Source organism: Miscanthus floridulus, chromosome 8, assembly GCF_019320115.1.
Source record: "Miscanthus floridulus cultivar M001 chromosome 8, ASM1932011v1, whole genome shotgun sequence".
Classification (NCBI taxonomy): Eukaryota; Viridiplantae; Streptophyta; class Magnoliopsida; order Poales; family Poaceae; genus Miscanthus; species Miscanthus floridulus.
In genome coordinates, this window is record NC_089587.1 from 159,211,199 (window position 1) to 159,223,837 (window position 12,639).

At 41.7% G+C, this 12,639-nt stretch overlaps 1 protein-coding gene across 1 annotated transcript in view; it reads right to left on the minus strand.

Annotated features, from left to right (window-relative positions):
* Positions 1–248: 248 nt before the first annotated feature.
* The window catches only part of LOC136477436 (alpha-terpineol synthase, chloroplastic-like), a 35,671-nt gene continuing 23,280 nt past the window's right edge, over positions 249–12,639 (minus strand). The window contains exons 2-7 of the mRNA XM_066475597.1: positions 4,253–4,514; positions 3,668–4,022; positions 2,193–2,411; positions 1,825–1,960; positions 841–1,092; positions 249–597 (exon numbers count right to left, since the gene is read on the minus strand). Of these exons, the coding sequence (XP_066331694.1) occupies positions 301–597; positions 841–1,092; positions 1,825–1,960; positions 2,193–2,411; positions 3,668–4,022; positions 4,253–4,514 (1,521 nt within the window). The 3' untranslated portion in view covers positions 249–300. The remainder of the gene's footprint in view (positions 598–840; positions 1,093–1,824; positions 1,961–2,192; positions 2,412–3,667; positions 4,023–4,252; positions 4,515–12,639) is intronic.

Sequence of the window (12,639 nt, forward strand, 5' to 3'; positions counted from 1 at the left end):
TCCACTGACGGGTCACCGATTGGAAGAGAGGACAAGAATCGAGGCACAATGGCATGGGAGTGGGGGCGGCGGCTGTCTCTCTATCTTGTTGGTGTTTTAGATGGACGCTATCAACAAGCTTAGCCCCTCCCCCTTCAATTTGGGCAGTATTGTACCTTGCTCACGCACGAAAAAGGAAACCCACACAAGCCAGTATGCGTCATCATGCAAATAGAAGTTTAGTTAAACAACAAACATGTTTAGTTTAATTAAACATTGAACATGTTTAAATAGTATTGTATTTGTAAATATACATCAAGACTAGATCATCGGAACATGCTCTACAAACAATTTGCTTATGGTGTCCTTGATGACATGACTGTTTGTGTAAGCATCATCTTGCTTGTACATAAACTCCATTGTTCTTGTAAGGTTGAATATTCTCTCGAGTAACTCCTTCGGCACGTGATTGTTAGTGTTGAACCATTCCTCGTTAAAATCTTTCCATGTTTCCTCTATCATGTCTTGTATAATCTGACGTGCCACATGAACTGGTACTTTATGCTCTTTCATGCAGCTCTCGATTGTCGAAGCAACATGACAAGTCATTTTCTCTCGCTGCATACAAATCAATGTAATTCCTTGCTTATACTTCTGGGAAATGTATAACAACAATGCATATACCTGGTATCATATTACATAACTTTATGATATGGTACGGTAAACCTATTTCTAGTATTAGTATAAGTGAAACTGTAATTTATGAAAAGCTGAAACTGAAACTTTACTTTTACGAGCAAGTTCCAAAGGTATAGTATAGATGATGGTAATAAGGAACCCCAAAAAAAGATAGATATTTACCTCATATGATTTCAGATCATCAGAAAGTCTCAAAATAATACAGAGCGTCCTCACCAATTTAGGTACATTAGATACCCAATCAAAAGCTTCTTTTGTGGCTATATCTGTCATTCCAACAAACGATGCACACGACAATAAGTGACAGGCACCGCTTCTTGCTGAAACCTGCAAGTGTTCGTCAACTGTTGCAAGGACATACCCTTCTTCACGCCATTTGACCTCATTATTGTAAGCTCTAACTAGATCTATAATCTGCATTAGTGGTACCTAGCTATTAGTAGGGGTGGTTAACAAGCAAAGAAGAGAGTGTAGCTTAGTCTATTTAAAAAACTCAAGCCTTTGTTAGTCTTGCTACAATGGCGGACCTCCCTTGATTCAAGGGTATTATGTTCATTTGAAGGCCTAAAATTTGTGGCCATATGCATAGAACTTTCTATTATTAACTTATATATTTTTTTATTAGAATTCTTGTGTGATTTATGATGTTTGAATGCCCAATGTAGAAATCCTGCAAGGTAGCTCATCATAGTTCAATGTTAGTATTAAGATTACTTAAAGTAGAGATGACATTAAGCAACATGTCCTAATTTCCTCATCTTATAATATATAAAATGATAATTCGTGATGACATTACGAAATCACCAACATGATTCAACGAATTAATTAGAACATAGATGTTTGTAGATTCAGATAGATTTTAATACTATATTTTACTTAGCAGTTTAATGCCATGTTTAATTGAACCAGCTTGTAATGCAACCATAATACTAAAGAAACTAGAGTTTAGTATATATTTTCATATTTGTCAAGCTCATTGAGACAATCGAATACACCACGTGTTGGTTCTGTTATGCTTATAAAAAGTGGATCTAGGTCTTTGTTGAAGAACACCTTTCAGATTATTTACTACATCCTTGGCACAATTTTCCATCAGTATGATAGTAATAAGAGCATGAAATTGGCGCACCGAAAGGGATAACTTACAAAGTTTTTTAGGTAGGGCATGCGGTACTTCTCCTCAGGTGATAGCTCATTCTCAATGCTTTGATAGGTATCCATAATTTTCCCAAAAATGAACTTCATGTTCTCTGGGAGACCATCAGCCACCATACGGTCCCATCTGGACAAAAGTCACTTGCATCAATGATATAGAATTTACCATTCAGATCCACAAGTGATTGTTGGCAAACTACTTATTTGTCTCATATTGTTTATTAATTAAATCACAATGAGCAAGCATCAATGAATGATTACTGGACAAGAAATCCATATTACATAAAATTGTTCCAATAATGTTACCATAAAAGATAAAACAATGCGACAGAAAAGGATATGAGATTAAGTATACATACCTTTCTACACAGCTTGTAAATAACTCACACTCTTGTAAAGTTCCATATACATCATAAGTGTCATCCAAAATGGAAACAATGGCAAGCACTTTTGTCAATATTATTCGTCCTCGTGAGTAACTTGGTTCATAATATACTCCTACTATCCAAAAATAACATTCCACAACTCTATCACGAGCAAATGATAACCTTGATTGAAGTTCCAGGTCCTTCCACCACCTGGATATTTATTAACCACTATCTTAAATATGAATTGTCATGTCCATAAAGAAAATTTGGAAACACAGAGTAAGCTCTGCCTTTTGTGTGTTGGGTACTTGAAGATATAAGTTGTTTTTTATTAGGGGAATTTTGCTGCAGGACATTGCTAAAAAGCCTAATATGCTGACGGACACCGCCAAGAGCGAAATTTATCCAGTACCATTACAAAATCGCGTCCATTTGCTGAAACACACCGCACCGAATATTTTATTCATTTATCAGATTTGCGGAGAGAGAAGGTGGGGAAAATGACTCTTCTGCCCTCATCTTCAACCTTGGGCTGCCCACGGCGGCAACGACCTGTTCGCCTTCTTCTCGTGGAACAGCACGCCGTCGGACGCCGACAAGCAGCAGTTCGTCGGCAACCTCGTCGCGCTGTACCAGAACCATGTGAAGGTACGTCGCCGCGCCGCCCCGTTCTCTCTGAACCATGCATGACCCGCCGAGAAACCTCGCTGATACGAAACGTGTGTTGCGGCAGGCCGGCCGGCTGGCGGCGGTTGAATCAAGCTCTGTACGTGCTCGGGGCGAGAAAGTTTGCGGTGATCGACGTCCCGCCGATCGGGTGCTGCCCCTACTCGTGGAGCCTGCACCCGCTGGGCGCCTGCATCGACGTCCTCAACGAGCTGGCGCGCGGGTTCAACAAGGGCGTCAAGGCCGCCATGCACGGCCTCAGCCTGAGCTTCCAGGGGTTCAGGTACTTCGTCGAGAGCTCCCATGCCGTGGCGCAGAGCATCATGAAGCACCCTCAAAGGCTGGGTACGTACGTACGTACGTGTTGCCCCTGAACAGCTAACTGATCGATGCGGTTCAGGCTTGAGAGGATCGTCGTGTCCGCCGGGTGCCCGGGTTTGACGTGAAATTTGAAACTGACGTGCACTCGTGCAGGGTTCAAGGACGTGACGAACGCGTGCTGCGGGTCGGGCCGGTTCCAGCGTGCGCCCAAGGTTGAAGACGAGGGCAAAAGAGTTATTTTCCCCACCTTCTCTCTCCGCAAATCTGATAAATGAATAAAATATTCGGTGCGGTGTGTTTCAGCAAATGGATGCGATTTTGTAATGGTACTGGGCAAATTTCGCTCTTGGCGGTGTCCATCAACATATTAGGCTTTTTAGCGATGTCCTGCAGCAAAATTCCCCTTTTTATTAATGCCTTTTGTGTGTTGGGGATACTTGACAGATATAGATTAGTTTTAATGAGATCAGTAACTTCACCTCGTAATGATTCTGAGCTCTTGCTGATATTGGAGTTGCATGATATTAGAGTTCAACTTCGCAAGTTCCATTATCACTTCATTGGCTTGTCCATGCACAGATATGTAGTACTTGGCTTCATATATTCTTACCCTTCTGGGGAAAGGTATCTCAAGTGCAGACTTCACTTCATGGGCTAATGGCCCTTGTAGGTTGGTTAATACTGATTCTAAACTCCTTTTGGTGAATGAAACAACCTCATCAAGAATTCTCTCTCCATTAGTCCTTAGATATGCAGCATTGTAAAGGCTCAGTACATCTAATGGATTGTTTGCTGCAAAATTCCCTTGTTCATCTGTGAACTTTGCAAAGACATCTGGAGCATGAAGGAGAGTGATAACGTTATATCTTAATTTTTGACTTGTTACCATTTTTGAAGGTTGTAAAGGGTACTCACTCAAGCATAAATAAGTGATTTTTGGGTATTGTAGCTCAAAAGTGGAATGAGCATATTTGTTACAATGAAGACTAGTGGTCAATGTTTAGAATATAGGGGGTACTACACACTTAACTAGGAATAAAATCCATATAGGATATGCCCATTACCTGGAGAAACCTGATATCCATGTTTACGAAGTAGATAGAACCACAAAGCAGTAGTTTGAAGATCACTCTCACTAACTTCATTAGTTTTGTAAATTTCAGACAGTATGACATTAATCTCCTCTTTGAAAAGATGATCCAGGCAGAGACGTTCCAAAACATTAATGAGTTGCATCCTTTCATATAGGCTACAATTACTTGAAGCTGATATTGTCTTAGACACATTTCTCGTCAGATGATTCGCTCGTTCTATCATCCTTGTCAGCTGAGAAAATAAATATTGAATCAGCATATGTGAACTAGAAAAAGATGGCGGTTTTGAGTAGCTAATTGTCCTTATGCATGATTGATGCAATATTCCTTGTCATATAATATTATTATGCATATGAAATATGACACGGTGGCAAATGTTATAAGCACGGCCCCCTTGTTGACCTTGTCATATAATATTCTTTTCGAAAAGCACTTTGCGAAAATAAGTTAGTAGCTGGGTATGACCTTGTTGGTACAGAGGCCCAAGCTAAGCTTAATGATCTACCCAGTCATTTTAGAAGCGGTTATTTTCTACCCGCAAAAGGTCGTGTGATATTTTCTAATAATTCCTCACTTGAAGCGGTTATTTGCAAATAAAAAGATAGCCAAGATGTTGGGGTGGCATGCTGAAAAACGCTTGAATGATGAAAAGCTCAAGCACCCAGCGAATGGATCTCATAGTAGAGTTATTAATAACTTCAAATACGAAGTTGTTTGCATGGAATCATACACCGATCATGATGAAGAGCTCAACACCACCAGATCATAGTCTGAGGTGATGAAGAGCTCATCACTGCCGGATCATAATTAAGCTAGATCGACAGTGATGAAGTACTTTCACCATCGGTTTTGAACATATGGTGATAACCCTGCTTATCAATGCCCACTTTCACTAACGATGGTGAAACAGTAGTGAAGGGGCATCTAGGACCGGCGGCAATGAGGTTTCTGAATCAATGAACTGTAGGGACACCATCTTTAATGATGCACATCAAGTAGCTATAAAGATTTCATGTATTTGTTTGTCTATGCTGATGGGTGTAGGAGTCACTATGCTAGATTTGCACATCACTACCGGCATCATCACTGCCGGATTTGTGAGAACCGGCAGTGATGTACCTTCACTACCGGTTATGAGCTTGAAAATGAAAAAATGATTGGGGCTGGGCTAAAACCAGCAGTGAAGGACCACATCACTGTCGGTTTGTGGCTTGAACCGGCAATGTTTTGGCAGCCACTCATCACTGTCGGTTTAAGCCAAGAGCCGACAGTGATTGGGCTCTATCACTGTCGGTTCTAGCCAAGAACCGACGGTGATAAGCCTACAACACAAAAAGGCTGTAGTCGTCCTCTCCTTCCTCCTCTCTTCCATCCTGAGAACAGAGGCGCGCGTTTGGACCCTTCCCACCATTATTACGGCTGCTCTTCACCATGAAGCTAGTGCTTGGATTTTGAAGAATGGCTTGATCTTTTTGCTTTTAGGTTAGTAACAAACATCCACTCCTTTGATTTTGTTGCTTAATTAGCTTTGTTTTGATGGCTACATTGCTTGATTCTCATTCTAGTTCTTTCTCTATTCTAGAGAGCACTTTTCCAATTGGACATTTGTGCAAGGCTCAAATTGTGGTGAATCCATCATCCAAAAGGTTGGTGTCTATGAACACATTTAAATTCCTAGCTAATTATTCCATGGTGGTCAAGATCATCATTGTTAGTATGTGATGCTATAATTAGTTCTTAGAAGTAGAGTAGAATAGTTGTTCTTCAATATTGTGCAATAATTGTTTTTTACTACGATTTTTAATTTACAGGGCCGGGGCTACCAATTTCAATTTTTCAATTATTAGTGTACAATAATGTTTTCCAAAAATGGTACTTTTGAGCTACAATTGTTGTTCATGAAGCTTGATTTCTTATTAATTCTTTGTAATTACTGTCTCAGTATTTTTTTGTGCAGAGATGGATCGAGAGTGGATGCATCTGTCCCGAACGGACAAGTGATACATGCATGGTGTCAGCCAGTTTATCACCAATGCCAAAGCCCATGCTGAGAATGGGAACCCTGTCTTCTGCCCATGCAAAGATTGTAAGAATCATAGGAACTTTCGCCAAATTGAGTCTATACGATCGCACTTGATTACCAGGGGGTTCATGCCAAACTATACGACATGGACTATGCATGGCGAGGTCGGTGTGAATGTTCTGTGGGAAAATGATGATGATGTAGACATGCCTGACGTAGCCATCCACGATGCTGACGAGGAATCCGGTGTCAACACGGAACCTATGGCCACAGTTAATAATGTGTTTAGGAACACGCTAGCTGACGACACCGAGGATAACAATGGCATTTCTCAGCTGCTACGTAATGTAGAGACCGGATGTCTTAGTGAAAGACAGCTAAGTGAAAGCATCTAGGCCCCTAAGTGGATTTTGGTGATTAATGTCAATACAAGATTACTATGACTAACGTGTGTTTTGTAGAGGCAATTAAGTTAGGTCATGGTAATGGAGATCAATTGGGCAATTGAGGTTGTCATGCCCCTACGATGGAAATCGTTTCGATTTTCAAAGGATGGACGACAAGGTTAAGGATAACTAGTTCTAAGTGTCAATTGAAGTTGGAGACACTTAGAGTAGTTTAGGACTTTGTTTTTCCTTTGGCCGTACTATGAAGGGGGGTATGAACGGGTAGCTTGACCTAGTTGAGTCTAGTGAGTTAGGTGTGGTGCACACTTGTTAAAACTAGCTCTAGGTAGCTCCTATGAATGCCTAAGATCCTTTGGAGCAAACTTCATTCACATATGATCGAAAGTTGGAAGTGAATGGAGGGTCAAATACTGACCGGACGCTGGCTCCGGTGCGACCGGACGCTGGCCGTAGGGTCCGGTCAGTTCATTTGACTGAGGAGAACAAGTTTGGAGTGACCAGACGCTGGAAGGTCGTGTGACCGGACACTGAGGGCCAGCGTCCGGTCGACTCCAGTAAGGGTCCAGACTTGAGAAAGTGTGACCGGACCCTGAGTATCCATCGTCCGGTTGTTTACAGTAAGCATCCAAGAACGACCGGACGCGTCCGGTCGGTACTGACCGGACCCTGACAGCGTTCGGTCATCACGTGAAAACTGTTGCGCGGGTTGAACTGACCGGAGCATCTGGTCAAAACGATCAGAGCGTCCGGTCACCCCGCAGAAGCTCATAACGGTTCGTTTTTTAGGCTACCTTATAAATAGAAGCTCCACTCGTGAGTGGAGTCACTTTTACTCATTCCAACAGCTGAGAAACACGTTTATGAGTGCCAAGAAGAGCAAGGTCCTAGTGAGGTGTTTGTGATTTGAGAATCCAAGAGTGAAACCTCATTAGTGAATCAAGAGTAGACAAGTGTGCATCCATCTTCTCATTAGGCTTCGTGTGGTCAAGTGAGAGTTCGTGCTTGTTACTCTTGGTGATCGCCATCACCTAGACGGCTTGGTGGTGGTTGGGAGCTTGGTGATCACCCGGCGGAGCTTGTGGGTGACCCAACTCAAGTTGTGAGCGGTTTTGGGTGATTCGCCGCGATGGAGTGTCGAAGAATCAACCCGTAGAGAGCACTTGATTCTTGCGCGGATCAAGGGGGAGCTACACCCTTGCGCAGGTGCTCCAACGAGGACTAGTGGAGAGTGGCGACTCTCCGATACCTCGGCAAAACATCGCTGCGTTCCTCTCTCCATTTACTTTGAGCATTTACTTTAAGTATTTACTTTAAGCAATTCCATACTTGTCTTTACATTCATAGAATTGCTATGCTAGAGTAAGTTTGGAACATAGGTTGCAAGTCTTTTGTACGTTGATTTGATAGAAACACTTTTCTAGGCACAAGGGGTTAATTGGGCTATCCGTAGGATTTGATTATTGCAAGAAAATTTAGAATTAGCCCAATTCACCCCCCCCTCTTGGGCATCTTGATCCTTTCAATTGGTATTAGAGCCTCGTGCTCATGTTTTTAAGCCTAATCGCTTAGAGCAAGATGTCTCATGGGGATGGACCTCCTCCTATCTTCGAGGGGGGTGATTTTCCATATTGGAAAATTCGCATGGAGGCTTACCTAGAAGCTCTAGATGTTGGAATTCTTAGAGCCGCCTCTCAAGGGTTCCCAACACCTAAAAATGCCACACAACTTCAAGGCGATGAAGTAAACTATGAAAATGGAATGCAAAGGCTCGCAACACCATCTTTAGAGGCCTTTGCAAAGATGTGTTCAATCATGTAAGGAACCACAAAGACGCCCATGCACTATGGTCGGACGTTTGTGCGCTCCATGAGGGAACCAAGAGTGAGCATGAGGAACGCTATCATCTTGTGATTAAAAAGCTAAATTCTTTTGAGATGCTTCCCAAAGAAAGTGCTAATGAAATGTATTCTCGTTTAAATGTTCTTGTAGAGGAAGTCAATGGGCTTGGACTTACCCAAATGTCACCATCCGATGTTGTGAGAAAGATCTTGAGTGTTCTCCCCATTGACAAATATGGGCATATTGTGACCGTGCTACATCAAGGTGATCTTTCCGCCGCTACACTGACACAAATCTTGGGAAAGATCAATACTCATGAGATGTACATGCACATCATGCCACAAGATGGCTCATCCTCTACAAAGAAGAAAGAGAAGGACTTAGCATTCAAAGCTAGCCAAGATAAGGGCAAGGCAAGACTTGAGTATGAGAGCTCAAGTGATGAAGATGATGAAGAAAGTCTTGCTCTCATGGTGAAGAAGACCACCAAGATGCTAAAGAAGCTAAACAAGAGTGGCATCAAGTTTGACGGCAAGAAGAAAAAGTTCTTCACTAGCTCAAGAAGAAAGCCAATCTCTGAGATGGATTGCTACAATTGTGGCGAACTTGGCCACCTAGCTCATCAATGCACAAAGCCCAAGAAAGACAAGTTCAAGAACAAGGGCAAGAAAAATGATTCAAGTGATGAAGATGAAAAGAAAAAGAACAAGCCATACAAGAAGAGAGATGGCAAAAAGAGAGACTTCTACAAGAAGAAGAAGAGTGTCAAGGCCTATATTGTCGGTGATTGGCTCATGGACATTGATTCATCAAGTGGATCATCCGACGATGAGAGTGACAATGAGAAGGTGGCCGCCATTGCTATTGATCTTGCATCCTCACCGCCACCATCGCCATCATCCTCTACACACCTATGCCTTATGGCCAAAGGTGAACGCAAGGTAACTAAGAGTGATGATAGTAGTGATGATGAGCAAGCTAGTGATGATGATAGTGATAGCGATGATGATTCACCCACATATGATGATCTTGTCAAAATATTAAGAAAATACACTAAGATCATTAGAAAGAGTAGAGCTACAAATGAAAAACTTGATGCTAAAAATGATTCACTCTTAGCTAAGTGTGATACATTGGAAAAGGCTAATGATGAGCTCAAAGAAATAAATGACTCTATATCATCCAAACTCAAGGAGCTCAAATCTTCCAAGAAAGAGCTTAAAGATAAACATGATAAACTTGAGTGGGTGCACAATGAGCTTATCATTAGTCACAACAAGCTAAAAGATGAATATACAACTCTAAAGATCAATTATGATACCCTTGTTATTGCACAAGAATTCTTACCTAATGAGCCACATGTTGCTACTAACCATGTTGTTAAGATTGATATAGCTACCTCATGTGATGATTTAATTGATGAGAGCATTGAGCATGGATCTAGTAGCAAAGGCAAGCAAGTGGTTGAGTGCAATAACTATGATGAGTATGTCAAGCTCAAGAGTAACCATGAGAAGCTCATGAAAGATCTTGAAGAGATGAAAAGTCACAACACCATTGTGCTAGAAACTCTTGATCATGACAAAGAGTTGATCCTTGAGAATGAGAAGCTCAAAGAAGAAAACAAGAAACTCAAGGAAGAGAAGAACAATGATATTCTCAAGGAAGAGAACAAGAAGCTCAAGATGGAGAAAGAGCATCTCAAGGTGGGATTGAGCAAGTTTGCTAGAGGCAAGCATCTCCAAAGTGAGCTACTCATGAATACCGTCATGAAGATGGATAGAAGTGGCATTGGATATATGGCAAGTGTAGAAAAGAAGAAGGCTCAAGCTCAACACCAACAATCAAAGCCAAAGCTAAAGCCAAAGAGATGTTTTGAGTGTGGACAAGAAAGCCACTTTGCTCATGAGTGTCAAACTCCACCACCACAACCCTTGCCCAAGCATGCTAGACCCTTTGCTTTCAATGCTCACTACATGCTTAGAAAAGATTCTAGTGGAAAGATGAAAGTCATGTTCTTAGGACCCCCCAACAAGAGTAGGCCTAAGAAGATTTGGGTGGCTAAGTCACTTGTTGAGAAGGTGAAGGGCCCTCAACAAGTTTGGATCCCTAAAGCTTGAATCTCTTGTGTGTAGGTGAACTACAAGACCGGTGGAAGTCATTGAGTTATTGATAGTGGTTGCACTCAACATATGACCGGTGATCCTCGTATGTTCACCTCACTAGATGAAGAGGTAGATGGACAAGAGAAAATAACTTTTGGAGATAATTCAAAGGGCAAGGTTAAAGGATTGGGCAAAGTGGCAATATCAAATGATCATTCCATCTCCAATGTGCTCTATGTTGCCTCATTGAGTTTCAACTTGCTATCTGTTGGGCAATTGTGTGATCTTGGCTTCCAATGTTTATTCACCGAGAAGGAGGTTGTTGTATCCAAAGTAGATGACAAACAAGTGATATTCAATGGATTTAGATACAACAACTTATATCTAGTTGACTTCACCTCCGAAGATGCAAACTTGAAGACTTGCCTATTCACCAAAACAACACTTGGGTGGCTATGGCATAGAAGACTTGCTCATGTTGGGATGAGCTCACTCAAGAAGCTTATGAAGAATGATTTGGTGAGAGGGTTGAAGGATGTGAAGTTTGAGAAGGACAAGTTTTGTAGTGCATGTCAAGCTGGCAAGCAAGTTGCAAACACTCATCCAACCAAAGCTTTCATGTCAACCACAAGAGTGCTAGAACTCCTACACATGGATTTATTTGGACCAACAACATATAAGAGTTTGGGAGGAAATCTCTATTGTCTTGTGATTGTGGATGACTATTCAAGGTATACATGGGTGTTCTTCCTTCATGACAAATCCGAAGTTGCATCTTGTTTCAAGAAGTTTGCCAAGAGAGCTCAAAATGAATTTGAAGTGAAGCTCAAGAAGATAAGAAGTAACAATGGCAAAGAGTTTGACAACACAAACATAGAAGCTTATTGTGATGAAGTTGGAATCAAACATGAGGTCTCCACAACCTATACTCCTTAACAAAATGGTGTAGTTAAGAGGAAGAACTAAACTTTGATCACTCTTGCAAGGACAATGCTAGATGAGTACAACACCCCCGAAGCTTTATGGGTGGAAGCAATCAACACCGCATGTTATGCATCCAACCGCCTATTTCTTCAAAAGTTCCTTATCAAGACACCGTATGAGTTGCTCAATGGGAAGAAGCCAAACGTCTCCTTCTTTAGGGTGTTTGGTTGCAAGTGCTACATCTACAAGAAGCGGCAACACCTAGGGGAAGTTTCAAAGATGTTGTGATATAGGTTTTCTTGTCGGTTACTCATTAAAGTCCAAAGCATATAAAGTATTTAATCATGCCACCGGCTTGGTTGAAGAAACATATGATGTGGAATTTGATGAATCTAATGGCTCCCAAGGAGCACATGAGAATCTTGATGATGTAGGTGATGAACCATTGAGGGAGGCTATGAAGAATATTTCGGTGGGAGACATCAAGCCAAAAGATGATGAAGATGATGTACAAGTCATTGACCAACCTTCTTCATCAAATGTACCACAAGATGGTGAAAAAGATGGGAGAGTGGAAAATGAAGATACTCATATCTCTCATGAACAAATGGTGGTACAAGCACAAGATGTTGATGCTCCACAACCTCCTCCTCAAGTGGTCAATAGAAGAAACACACCTCTCCTACAAGATCATCCACAAGATCTCATCATAGGGAGTCCATCAAAGGGTGTGATGACTCGATCTCAAAAACTTACTTCATTTATTGCTCATCACTCTTTTGTCTCTTGCTATGAGCCTACCAAGGTAGAAGAAGCTCTTAAAGATCCGGATTGGATCAATGCCATGCATGAAGAGTTGAACAACTTCACTCGCAATGAAGTTTGGACTCTTGAAGAGCGACCAAAAGGTGCAAGAGTCATTGGAACGAAGTGGGTGTTCCGCAACAAGCAAGATGATCAAGGTGTTGTTGTGAGGAACAAGGCAAGACTAGTTGCAAAGGGGTTCTCTCAAGTTGAAGGTTTGGATTTTGGAGAGACCTTTGCATCGGTTGCAAGATT